Below are 14229 nucleotides of genomic sequence, written 5' to 3'. Positions count from 1 at the left end.
ATTTCCTTAACTAGTGTTTGGATGTTGATCTCATTATTTTGTGCTTCAACCTTTGGGGGGCATTTAGCTGGACTCTTGTCCTGGTTCATTTCTCCAATATTTCTTCTTATTGGTTTAACCATTTTATATAGTATGTTATGAGGTCCCTCTCTCAGTACTTTTCAAATTACTGATCACTCTTGCCTGGATTGACTTGTGTCTAAGTAAGGTAATTAAAGGGTTCACAGTTGTGGAAATTGACAGTTGTTTCAATAGTATTTTAATCCCTGAGTTGGAGCTCAGTGGCTTAAAAGCCTCTTTTGTCTTTTTCTTCCCTGTAGGCTATGGTAGCCTGAGGGCTTTTAAACTATAAGTAGGCTTCTTAGCTTAATCACTGACTCCTGAGCAAGAGATAAAGCAGAGTGAGGCAGAGATAATCCAGTGGTTATGCAAAGAGACTTTCATAGCCCCACTGATAGGCCACGGAGGTATAGAACTTCTCCTGAGTTTCCTGGCTAGTTCTCTGTTCCCTGATGTCAGAACAAGGCCTCCCTGCTGCTGCTCCAGATTATGAGGGCAGTAGCAATGGAGACTCACAGTTGCATTTGGTGAGTCTCAGGGGAGTCCTCTTCTCCCTTCAGCCATCTTCTTGGTGAAACAGACTGGAGGTGGTGTCTCAACTGGTAAACTGCTGGACTGTTAGCAGCCACTTAATCTCTCCCTAGGCATCTCTCTGTCCACGAGAGACACGTGTTTGCACTCACCAGTGATTTGGTGGGTTCCTGAAGTCATTCTAGTCCTGTTTTGTTGCGGTCCCAGGTGGTCTCCTTTGGTATTTCCGGCTCTGGCTACACAAAAATAAAGACGTGTAAGAACTGTTTTGCTTTGGAAACACCACTGTGACTGCCATCTGTGTACTGGCTATGCTACAGGTAAACAGCCACTTAACTCATTTTTTTTTTTGGTCTATATCAACTCAAGATTAATGTGAAATAATAGCAGAAGTTAAGTTTTTTTCAGTTTTTTGTCAACCATTGTTTGAGAATTACTCCATTTCCTAATTGAGAGCCATCTTAAATAGACTTTAGGGTGTTATCTGTTTGTTTGTTTTGGTAGACCTTTAAAAACATACTGTTCTGGCTCAGTTTTTTCCATTCAGATAGAGAGACACAGAGGAGACAACACAGTACTCAAGCTTCCTCCATTACCACAGCACTTCCTGTGTGGTGTTAGCACTTGAACCTGGGTCACATGTATGGCAGTGCACACACCTCAACCAGTGAGCTGTCTCTCTCGGACCCTGAGGGTTTTTTGATTAATTCTATTTTCTAATTGATTTTACACTGAATACAATATTATACTCCCAGTACATAATATAATTAAGGTAGTGGTCTAGTTTCTTTTCTTTTTTTTTTTACAGGTGACTTTCCAGTTTTTCTAACATTATTTGTTGAAAAGTCTTTCTTTTCTTTATCTTAAAGTCTTGGCTCCTCTGCCATAAATTAGAAGTTAATTTATGTATGGGTTTGTTTCTAGGCTCTCTGTTTTATTCCATTAGTCTGAGTCATCTATATTTAGAATGGAATATTCAAAATTTTTAGACGCTTTTTTTTTCCAAGTACACCTCACATTGTTTCAAAAAATATTTGAAAAGGCATCAAAATATGCATTTGAAATATGCCTCCAGGGGGGTCGGGAGGTAGCACAGTAGGTTAAGCGCAGGTGGCGCTAAGCGCCAGGACCGGCATAAGGATCCCTGTTCCAGTCCCTGGCTCCCTGCCTACAGGAGAGTCGCTTCACAGGCGGTGAAGCAGGTCTGCAGGTGTCTGTCTTTCTCTCCCCCTCTCTATCTTTCCCTCCTCTGTCCATTTCTCTGTCCTATCCAACAATGTTGGCATCAATAACAACAACAATAATAACTACAACAATAAAACAACAAGGGCAACAAAAGGGAAAATAAATATTTAAAAAAGAATACAATATGTCTCCGTATGGAAGACAATGTGGATAAAAATAAAGTGGGAGAGTTTGGGTCTTTCCCCTTCTTCATATCTATCTCCATACTGCTCTGCATTTCGTGTTTGTGATCCCTCTCCTGCTTCTTCTCCATCTCTGTTTCACTGATGGCTCCCTCCTCTATGCCCTGTCTTAAATCCAGCTTACTCTGGGTACCTCCTTCTTCTTCAGCCTTATGAGAATGCTATTGCTTATGCTACAGTCTGTGGACCTCAGTATCACTTTGCAAGTCTCCTCTCAGACTATTATTCCTTTTAGGACAGTCTTCTTTGAGAATCTCTGATACATCAGTTTATCACCCTCACCCTTCATTTACTGAAACTTTTGACTCCTAGCTTAAAACTATCCACGTTGGCTTACCTTATTTCCCACTTTGTTTCCACTCCGTTATCTTTGTTACCTGTGTAGATGATTCCTCTAGCCTTGTAGCATCTGGTTTTGTCTCCTCAGATCTAGTGCTATTTGCATCACACTTCACTTCCATGGCACACTCCTATGACTTTACTCAGCAGTCTTCTCTTTACCCTGAAACTTTTCTACTTCTAATATTTGAAATCTTACCTTTCTATAACAACCTCGTACTTTTCCATGTCTCTTAGCTGGTTATTTTAAATAGCCCATTGTTTAATCAACTCCCCTTAGCTTTCCACCCATCCTTTCTTCCTTTCTTTCTTTCTTTCTTTCTCTCTTCCTTCCTTCCTTCCTTCCTTCCTTCCTTCTTTTCTTTCTTCCTTTCGTCCTTCCTTCCTTTCTTTTTTCCAAACCATGACCATAATTTCTTATCTCTCTGTGATAAGATATCTGATAACACTCCCACCACCAGCTGAGATCTTCCTCCAGTATCATCCCCAAAGTCCTCTCAACCCACTCTAACTCCCTCTCCTCCCCGCTTAGAGTCCTTGGCTCTGCTATGATAGACCACAGCTAGTCTAAGTTTCATCCAGTGTTTTTTCTCTCTGTCTCTTTTTTTTCTCTTTGTCTCTCAAATTCCACCTAAGAGTAAGATCACTCAGAATTCACCCTCCTCCTACTGAGTCATCCCATTTAACAGGATTCCCTCAAGCTCCTTCCAAGATGAGGCAAAGAAACGATTTCACGATCTTTTACAGTGTATATATACCACAACTTTTTTTTATTTCTTTATTGGGGGGTTAATGGTTCACAGTTAACAGCAAAACACAATGATTTGTACATGCATAACATTTCTCAGTGTTCCACATAACAATTCAATCCCCACTAGATCCTCCTCTGCCATCATGTTTCAGGACCTGAATACTTACTTGTCCCCCATCCCAGTGTCTTTTCCTTTGCTGTAATACACCAACTCCAGTCCAAGTTTTGCTTAGTGTTTTCCCCTTCTGATCTTGTTTTTCTTTTTTTTATATATATTTATTTATTTTCCCTTTTGTTGCCCTTGTTGTTTTATTTTTGCAGTTATTATTGTTGTTGTTATTGATCTTGTCATTGTTGGATAGGACAGAGAGAAATGGAGAGAGGAGGGGAAGACAGAGAGGGGGAGAGAAAGATAAGACACCTGCTTCACCGCCTGTGAAGCGACTCCCCTGCAGGTGGAGTGATCTTGTTTTTCAACTTCTGTCTATCAGTGAGATCATCTCATATTCATCCTTCTGTTTCTGACTTATCTCACTTAACATTATTTCTTCAAGCTCCATCCAAGATGAGGTGAAGAAGGTGAATTCGCCATTTTTAATAGCTGAATAGCATCCCATTGTGTACATAGACCACAACTTACTCAGCCACTCACCTCTTCCATATATTTTGGTTATTACCTCTTGTCTGATGTATGGTATGTAAAGATCTTCTCCCATTCTATAAGGGGTCTCTTGGTTTGGGTGGTCATTTCTTTTGCTATGCAGAAAGAAAATTTGATGTAGTCCTATTGATTTATTTTTTTATTTAGTCATTTTTGTTTTGTTTTGGGTTTTTTTTTTTTTGCCTCCAGGGTTATTGCTGGGGCTTGGTGCCTGCACCATGAATCCACTGCCCCTGGAGGCCTTTTTTCCCCATTGTTGCCATTGATGTTGGATAGGACAGAGAGAAATCAAGAGGAGGGGAGACTGAGAGGGGGAGAGAAAGATAGACACCTGCAGACCTGCTTCACCGCTTGTGAAGCGACCCCCCTGCAGGTAAGAGCCAAGGCCTCCAACCAGGGTCCTTACACTTGTCCTTGCGCTTTGTGCCATGTGCGCTTAACCTGCTGCATTACCGCCTGACCCCCTTATTTAGTCTTTTTTGTAACTGAATTTGTTTCATTTAAATATGCCTTTAAAATTTAGATGGAAAAGAGTTCTGCCAATATTTTCCTCTAAGTATATCATAGTTTCTGGTTTAATATCCAAGTCCTTGATCCATTTGGAGTTTACTTTTGTGTTCAATGAAAAACAGTGGTTCAGTTTCATTCCTCTGCATGTTTCAACCCAATTTTTCCAACGCCATTTGTTGAAGAGACTCTTCTTTCCCCACTTAATAGTCTGGGCACTTTTGTCAAAGATTAGGTGTCCATAGGTGTGGGCACCACAACTTTTTTAACTCCTCATCTGCCATTGGCCGTGTGTGTTGTTTTCAAAGTTGGTCTGTTACAAATAGGCATAGATCTCTTTGCATAAGTGTTTCTGTGTTCTTCGGATAAATCTTTAAGAAAAGAATTTCCAGATCACTAGCTTTACTTTCTCCTCTATTCAACTTGAATTTCCTGACTTAGAACTTGAACCATTTTCTTACCTGTGCCCCCCCCAAATTCCATGATTGATTGCCCTTCTCTGTGCCCCTTGGCAAAACCCAACTCTGAAGATTCTTAATGTACAATTCCATGACTCCATCCATGCCCAGACCTCTTAGCTCAGAATGGCACTATCGCAGGTGCACGTCCCTGTACTCTTTCTTGGCCTCCCAGAGACCTAGGAAGGGCAGAAGAAAGCAGCTGGCCACTAGCCCGCAGAGCCAGTCGTTAAGGTAGTCCTCGTTGTCCAAATCGAATTCCATGACAGTTAAAGGTACTAATTGGTAGGAGAGCAGTGCTTTTGGCCTCTGTGTGTCATGAGAAAAAAATCAGGGGGCAGATTCAATGTAGATACATTCAAAGGTGTATATAGTAGCCAACAATTAAAAAAAATTAAAAAAATAAAGAAGCTGAGTCCACTAGCCCTCTGTCAGTTTTGAATGTATTGAGAACACAAGGTTGTGGGAAGAAAAAAATGAGGAACAGGGAACTCTTAGAAAGAAACACATTTTGTGTTTTTGTGTAGGTTTTAATTTCAGTGATTAAGTGAAAAGTATAAGTTTGCAGAACTAACAAATATAAATTCATCATTAGAAGACTTCTAAAAAGCACTATGTGGTCCACACATAGCGTTGGGCTGTGAGTTGATTTGTAGACTCAGGGCTCCATCAGCAGGTCTGCTGAGAGGCGAACATGAAGGAACTGTGCTTCCCCACAAGGCGGCTTTCATTCCCTGCCCTGTCTTGAGTTATCTCTTATGTTATACTTTACTAAGCACTATTAAGCAACTATTTATTTATGTATTTATTTATCTAATTGCCACCAGGGATATCTATGGGGCTAGCTAGGTACCAGCAATATGAGTCCACTGCTTTTGACTGCCACTTTTTCTTTTTTTTAAAGTAACTTTTTTCTTTTTTTATATTTTATTTATTTATTCCCTTTTGTTGCCCTTGTTATTTTATTGTTGTAGTTATTATTGTTGTTGTCATTGATGGATAGGACCTAGAGAAATGGAGAGGGGACGGGACCACGGAGAGGAGGGAGAGAAAGACACCTGCAGACCTGCTTCACCCCTTGTGAAGCGACACCCCTGCAGGTGGGGAGCTGGGGGCTCAAACCAGGATCCTTATGTGGGTCCTTGCTCCTTGCGCTTTCCACCACATGCGCTTAACCCACTGCGCTACCGCCCGACTCCCTTTTTTCTTTTCTTTTCTTCTTTTTTGCACGATGAATCCACTGCTCCTGGAAACCATGTTTTCCCATTTTGTTGCCCTTGTTGTAACCCTTGTTGTCATTATTATTGTTGTTATTGCTGTTGTTGTTGGATGGGACAGAGAAAAGTCGAAAGAGGAGGGGAGACGAGAGAGAGGGTAAAGAAAGACACCTGCAGTCCTGCTTCACTGTCCCTGAAGCGACCCCCCCTGCAGGTGGGGTGCCTGGGGCTCAAACCGGGATCCTTATGCTGGTCCTTGCACTTTGCGCCATGTGCGCTTAACCCACTGTGCTACCACTCAGCCCCCTTGACTGCCACTTTTTCTTTTATCCATCCTCCCTCCCTTCCTTCCTTCCTTTCCCTTCCATCCTTTCTTCCTCCCTTCCTTCTTTTCCCTTCCTTCTTCTTTTCCCTTCCTCCCTTCCTTTCCCTCCCTCCCTTCCTTCTTTCCTCCTCCTCTTCCTTCTCCTCTTCCTTCACCTTCCTCCCTTGACAGGGACAGAAAGAAATATATGGGGAAATCGATAGAGAAGAGAGGCACCTGCAGCCCTGCTCCACCACTCGTGACACCTCCCCCTGCAAGTGGGGACCAGGGACCAATATCCAGGTCCATATGCATGACAATGCATATGCTCTACTGGATGCTTCAACACCCGTCCCTTCACACAATACAGATTTCCTGTGTACCCCACTTGGTCACTCTAGGACCAGGTTCTTCCCAAGGATCAGCTCTGCCATCCTTTTGGACAAGGGTCAGCAAACATTTTCTGTTTTATGCTGTGTAAGCCAGGTGAGCTCTGTTGCCACTACTCAACTCAGCCATGGATCCTAGAAACAGCCATAGACAATACAGAAACAGACTGATGTGATTGTATTCCAATAAAACTTTATTTATGGGCACTGAGATTTGAATTTGGTATAATTTTGTGTGTGTCACAAAATGAACATTCTTTGGTTTTCAGCTCTTTAAAATGGGAAAAAGTTCTCAGCTTGCAGGCAGTGAGCTGCCTGGGGTCTATGGGCCATTGTTAGCCAACAGCTGTTCTGGAGTCTCTTCCAAGACCTCTTCTCCCCTTCCTGTGCCTCCCAGTGGCAGTGAGGAGAATTGTGAGGGATTTTAGGGGCCGTTTGTAGATCTGATATCAAGCCCTGTCCCCATATGTCTTGGACTAGAATTAGCTATGGGCTTCATCAAAACGTCTTTCTTTGCTTCTCTCTCTCTCTTTCAATTGGAGTAGTTTCTCAACAAGGGTCTGTCTGTCCCATCCCCTCCCACACACACTTCCTTAGATAACCACTGTAGTTCTTCCACAATTCTAGACACAAGTTGACTTTTTATCACATCTGTGTTCGATTCTCTATATTCTGCATATGAGTGAGATTGTTCTGTAGTTGTCCTTCACCTCCTTACTTGCGTTACTAAGCATCATCTTTTCTAATTCCATTCATTTTATCCCAAAGGATGCAATAATGTCTTTTTATTGCTGAGTAATATTCCACTGATGATACGTCCCATAACTGTTTTTAATCTAGTTATCTGTTGAAGGACATTTTGGATGTTTCCAAATTTTGGCTATTGTGAGTAATGCCACTATGAACATGGAGATGCATATACCCCTTCAAATTATTTTTTTAATTTATATTTATTTATGTCCCCTTTTGTTGCCCTTGTTGTTTTATTGTTATTGTTATTGATGTCATTGTTGTTAGATAGGACAGAGAGAAATGGAGAGAGGAGGGGAAGACAGAGAGGGGGAGAGAAAGATAGACACCTGCAGACCTGCTTCACTGTTTGTGAAGCGACCCCCTTGCAGGTGGGGAGCTGGGGGCTCAAACCAGGATCCTTCTGCCGGTCCTTGTGCTTTGTGCCACACTTAACCTGCTGTGCTACTGCCTGACTCTGCAAATTATTATATTTGGGGGGGGGTAAATGCCTAGGATTGGAACTGCTGGGATTCTCTATACTGTTCTCCATAATGGCTACACTCGTTTATACTCTATGCAGTGTACCTACTTACAGTGGGATAGTCAGAAAGAGGTCCTGACTGGGGCAGCAGCTCAGCAGCAAAGTATGTGGTTTGTGCAGGTGTAAGGTCCCAAGTTCAATACCCAACATCACGTATACTGGAGTGATGCTCTCATTCGCCCCCCCACCTTGTTCTTTCTTTTCGGTATACAAGTCCTTAAAAAAAATTGAAAAACTAAGAAATTATAATGCTATAACATGGGTGAAATAAGGTAGACACAAAAGAGCAAATGTGAAATGATTCCACTATTCTCAGGTACGGAAAGTAGTCAGACTATAGGAATAAAAAGTGCAACTGTAATTGTCATGAGAGGGAAATACCCAAATGCTGTTTAATAGTCACAGAGTTTCAGTTTTTCAGCATGAAAAGGGTTCTGACGATGCTGGTTGCACAATAGGAATGTATTGATGCCACCAAACTGTACACTTGAAATAGTTATGATGTCAGACTTTAAGCTATATATTGGGTTGCCAGAGAAATCATGATGCATTTTTTAACTTTTTAAAAATATTTATTTATTCCCTTTTATTGCCCTTGTTGTATCATGATGCATTTTTGCATGGAAAAATACAACATGACTTTTCCAACAACCCAATATTTTACCAGAATTAAAGAATATTAAATGCATAGTAACAGTGTGACAAAAAAGAAGCACAAGTCGGTGGCTTTTAGATACAGAGTTATGCAGCCATTGCAATAATCACTTTTAAGCATTTCCACCATCCTAAAGAAGAAGCTAATATAATTAATATATATTAATTAATATATATAATTATTATAATATATTTCACTAATATATTTCCTGTCTCCATGGATTTGCCTAGTCTGGACATTTCAAAGAAGTTGAATACCACATAGGTGGCCTTTTGTGTCCAACTTCTTTATTTTAACATGACATTTTCAAGTATCCACACTTTTAATGACCAAATAATATTCTTTTTTTTCAAATAATATTCTACTAGATGAATAAACTCCTTTTTATTTATTCACCAGTTAATGGCCATTTGGTTTTAGACTCTTTTATATACACATTTTGTACAAATAGATATATGTCTGCAGGTCTATAGAATCTCAAGGAATGGAATTGCTGAATCATATGACAACTTCATCTTAAACTTTGTGAGAAACTTTTACACCTTTCCACAGCAGCTGCGTTGTTTCACAATCTCCCATAATGTGTCAGGGTTCCATATCCTTGCAGGAACATTTTATTGTCTGTTTGTATTATTGTAGCTATCTTGTTGCAATAGCTCCTTGTGCTTTTAATTCTCATTTATGTTTACTGGCTTTTTGTATATCTTCTTTAGAAAAATGTCCATTAGGCCCCTTGTCTACTTATTTAACTTTTTTGTGGAATTGTGAGAGCTCTGATATAAGTTCTGATACATATATCTCATACAAGTCAGATATATAACTTGCAAATATTTTCTCCTATAGTGTGAGTTTTGTTCACCTTCTTTAAGGTGTATTTTGAAACAAAGAAGTTTTTACTTTTGATGATGTATAATTTATCTTTTTCTTTTCTGTGTGTTCCTTATTATATGTGATGTCATTGCTAGGAAGTCATTGTTCAATCCAAGGTCATAAAGATCTACATATAAAGCTTATAGTTTTAATTTTCAGTTAAGTCTCTGATCCATTTTTGAGTTAATTTTTGTATATGGTGTGAGGTAGGAGACTCAACATCATTCTCTTACAGGTGAATATTCAACTGTACAAGCACCATTTATTGTAAAGACTTTTCCTGTTGAATTATCTTGGTACTTTTGTTAAAAATCAGTTGGCCCTTAAGGTCTGAGTTTCTGCCAAATCACTCCTTCCTTTACTGTTATCTGCAGGCTTGGGAACAATGGGCCGAGGCATTGTTGTCTGTCTTGCAAAGGCCAAGATCCCTGTGATTGCTGTAGAATCTGACATAAAGCAGCTCGAGACTGCAAACAAGATAATAACCTCCATCTTGGAAAAGGAAGCGTCCAAACTACAGCAGAGTGGCCATCCTTGGTCAGGACCAAGACCCAAGTTAACGGCGTCTGTGGAAGAGCTTGGCAGTGTAGATCTAGTTATCGAAGCAGTCTTTGAGGAAATGAATCTGAAGAAGCAGGTCTTTGCTAAACTGTCAACCATATGCAAACCGGAAGCATTTCTGTGCACCAATACCTCTGCCCTAGATGTTGATGAGATTGCTTCTTCCACTGACCGCCCTCACCTGGTCATTGGTACCCACTTCTTCTCACCAGCTCATATCATGAAGTTGTTAGAAGTTATTCCCAGTCAATACTCCTCACCCACTACCATTGCCACTGTTATGAATTTATCAAAAAAGATAAAGAAATTTGGAGTAGTTGTAGGGAACTGTTTTGGGTTTGTTGGGAATCGAATGTTGATCCCTTATTACAATCAGACATATTTCATGTTAGAAGAGGGCAGTACCCCAGAGGAGATAGACCAAGTACTGGAAGAGTTTGGTTTCAAAATGGGACCTTTCAGAGTATCTGATCTTGCTGGGTTGGATGTGGGTTGGAAATCTCGAAAAGGGCAAGGTCTTACTGGACCTGTATTGCCAGGAACTTCTCGAAAACGTGGCAGCAAGAGATACTGTCCAATCCCTGATATGCTCTGTGAATCAGGGAGATTTGGCCAGAAGACTGGGAAAGGTTGGTATCAATATGACAAGCCATTGGGTAGGGTTCACAAACCTGATCCCTGGCTTTCCAAATTTCTGTCAGAATACAGAGAAACCCATCAAATTGAGCCTCGTGTCATTGGCAAGGATGAAATCCTTGAACGCTGTGTATATTCTCTCATCAATGAAGCATTCCGTATCCTGGGAGAGGGGATAGCTTCAAGCCCAGAGCACATTGATGCAGTCTATTTACATGGATATGGATGGCCGAGGCACAAGGGTGGCCCCATGTTCTATGCTTCTACAGTTGGGTTACCTACAGTGTTAGAGAAGTTGCAGAAATACTACAGGGAGAATCCTGATGTCCCCCAACTGGAGCCTTGTAACTATCTGAAAAAACTGGTTTCCCAGGGAAATCCTCCTCTACAAGAGTGGCAAAAATTGGCAGGACCTCCCAGCAGTAAATTGTGATTCATCCTTAGAAATTATGCCTCACATACTGGCATCAGGCAATGCTCACATCATTTCTTTAGAACTGGATCCGAAGTAAGACTGCTCTGAAATTCAGAGCAAAGTGTAAGTAATTGGCCAGCTAAATCTCCTAAGGCTTTCTTTGTGATGAATTGAATGGATCAAGTCTCTAGGAGTGTACTTTCTATACCTCTGAATCTGTGCCTATAAAAATAATATTTTTCAATCCTAATAAATAATCTGTGTTAATACCATAATAGTTAAGGAGAGTTTCAAGAATATGTGAGGTCTGTAAGTGCTTTGATGATTAGAGAAGTAGGTCATCAGTTAGTAACTGATAAGTGCCACTGAGTTGTAGATTTACTCTGGTCCCTCTCAACCTCATTCACATAGCACTGATAAGAAATTTTGTGGATCCTTCATTCAGTTAACACTAAATGTATACCTCCTGAGCATTTTGCTTAGCAGTTGGGCCTGGATTTCTGAATGATATTAATCCAATATGGCAGTCTGTCATGAAATTCACTTCCTAATCTTGGAGATCTGATGGAGACAGTTGGCAAACTAGAGTCAACAGTGAGAGTGTCTGTAAGTGAACATAGAAAATTGCCCAAGGGGGAGTCGGGCAGTAGCACAGCAGGTTAAGCAAAGGTGGCACAAAGCACAAGGACCAGTGCAAGGATCCCAGTCTGAGCCCCTAGCTCTCTACCTGCAAGGGAGTGAAGCAAGCGGTGAAGCAGGTTTGCAGGTGTCTCTCTTTCTCTCCCCCTCTCTCCATTTCTCTCTGTCCTATCCAACAACAACAGCATCAATAACAACAACAATAATAACTACAACAATAAAAACAACATGGGCAACAAAAGGGAATAAATAAATATTTTTTAAAATTCCCATTAATACTGATATAAAACAGTAAAATAAAAGAAAAGAAAATTGCCCAAGGAAAGGCAGAGGTTGTAACAAGAAAGGGGGAGGGCATGAAAGCCAGAACAGTGTTAAAAGTTATAGGCAAAACATGGTTGAGAACTGATAATGGAGCCAAGTGCTTCAGACCAGAATGGGGGAACTTAGAGATGTACTTAATTTCTCTGTGTCCCAGCAAAAAAAAAAAAAAAAAAAAAAAAGGCCACCAGGAGCAGTGGCTTCATAGTGCTGACACCAAGCTCCAGCAATAACCTGGAGGCAAAAAAAAAAAAGGGGTCGGGCGGTAGTGCAGCAGGTTAAGCGCACATAGTGAAAAGCGCAAGGACCGGCGAAAGGATCCTGGTTCCAGCCCCTGGCTCTCCACCTGCAGGGAAGTCACTTCACAGGCAGTGAAGCAGATCTGTAGGTATCTTTCTCTCCCTGTCTCTGTCCTCCCCTCCTCTCTCCATTTCTCTCTGTCCTATCCAACAATGATGACAACAATAAAACAATAAGAGCAACAAAAGGGAATAAAGAAATATTAAGAAAACAGGTCTTTTAAAAAATCTAACTGAAGAACAAACTTTGTATGATTGTGTTATGCATTGTATGATTAAACTTTCAGTGACTGATCAACATATAAACTTGCACACAAATGTTTATGGTAGAATTATTCATTAGTCAAAAACTGGAAGAACTTCATCAACTGATCAATGAATAAACAAAAGTATAAAAGCCATGCAATGTAATATCCTATGGTAATAAAAAGAAATGAGGTTCTAACGCATCCTCCAACATGTTGAGTCTTCAACATGATATGTCAGGTGAAAGAAGCCAGTCACAAAGGCCATGCATGAGGGGGATATTTATCTCAATATCTAGAAGAGGTAAATCTATAGAGTCAGATGAAAGGTTGCCCGAGGCTAGACTGACTGGTTGAGGGGAAATGGAAAGTGACTGCCAATGGATATAGAGTTTCTTTATGTTAAGACAGTGTTCCATCGCTGGGGAGCCAGAGACGACCGAACTGCCCCTGCGGCTACAGACAGACAGTGACCCACATAGTCAACGACTGCCACCTCTCCAGATTCAAAGGAGGTCTCGAAACTTTACATCAGGCTCAACCTGATGCTGTTGACTGGCTACGGAAGAAGGGCAAACGCTAGAAGAAGAAGAAGAAGACAGTGTTAACAATAATGTTAAGAAATCACTATGGTGGTTATTACAATAATCCTGTGAATCTATTGAAGATAATTGAGTGTTATACATACATGGGTTAATGGTATGGTATGTGGATTGTATCTTAATAAAGGAATGGACTCATCCTTTTGTCATCCTTCAGTGTCATGTAAATGAACTGTTTCCATAGTATTTTTACCTGTAAGTCCAAATAAAAATATTAATCATAACTTGAATCTTGAATACAGTTTATTTTTCATTATAAAAGTAAAAAACGTTCATTGAATGTGCCCTGCATTATAGTTTAAATTAGAAAAAAATGGACATGTATATTTCTAAGTTTTATATAATCTTTGAAATGAAAGCCATCAATATAAAAGATTCCTGAAGGTTATAACTTTGTCACCAAAGTGGCTTTTTTTTTTTTTTCAAATTAATGTGAATATCCCACATTAGCTTTTTCTTCTTTGGGTCTTGTGAATTTTGTTGAGTTCCTAAAACTAGTTTTTATTCTCCTCTACCCCCTATGTTGAGCTTTTGAAGCAAATGTTTATGAATAGATTTATGAGTCAACAATCCCTGATATGCTATGCTAGTGGTTATGTTCCTTGGAAGACATACCATGGGTCCAGGTGGCGGCATGCCTGCTTAGGCACACATGTTGCAGTGCCCAAGGACCTGGGTTCAAGCTCCCAGTCCCCACCTGCAGGGGGAAAGCTTTGCAAGTGGCAAAGCAGTGTTGCAGGTGTCTCTTTATCTCTCTTCTCTATCATCCACTTCCCTCTCGCTTTCTGGCTATTTCTATCCAATAAATAATTTTTAAAAAAATTTTAAAAGAAGAGATACCATATTTGCCATTATATTCTCAGTAGCATCTGTGACCCAGGGGAAAACCATAACTCCATGTATAACATGGGAAAAAAGAGAACTCATTTATTTTTTTAAATATTTTATTTATTTATTTATTTTAGAGGTAAGAGAGAAATAGCCAGATGTCATTCTGGTACATGTGTTATGCTTGAGAGTCCGTTATGCTTGAGAGTCCAATCCTTTATCCACTGCAACACCTCCCAGA

The 14229-nt window shown here is 40.3% G+C and overlaps 1 protein-coding gene across 1 annotated transcript in view; it reads left to right on the top strand.

The window, feature by feature from the left end:
* The window catches only part of EHHADH (enoyl-CoA hydratase and 3-hydroxyacyl CoA dehydrogenase), a 57650-nt gene extending 44260 nt beyond the window's left edge, over positions 1 to 13390 (top strand). Inside the window, exons 7-8 of the mRNA XM_007529803.3 lie at positions 9817 to 12959; positions 13151 to 13390. Of these exons, the coding sequence (XP_007529865.1) occupies positions 9817 to 11072 (1256 nt within the window). The 3' untranslated portion in view covers positions 11073 to 12959; positions 13151 to 13390. The remainder of the gene's footprint in view (positions 1 to 9816; positions 12960 to 13150) is intronic.
* Positions 13391 to 14229: the final 839 nt, after the last annotated feature.

The sequence above is a fragment of the Erinaceus europaeus genome, chromosome 14, assembly GCF_950295315.1.
Source record: "Erinaceus europaeus chromosome 14, mEriEur2.1, whole genome shotgun sequence".
Lineage (NCBI taxonomy): Eukaryota > Metazoa > Chordata > Mammalia > Eulipotyphla > Erinaceidae > Erinaceus > Erinaceus europaeus.
This window is presented reverse-complemented; position numbering and strand designations above follow the sequence as displayed.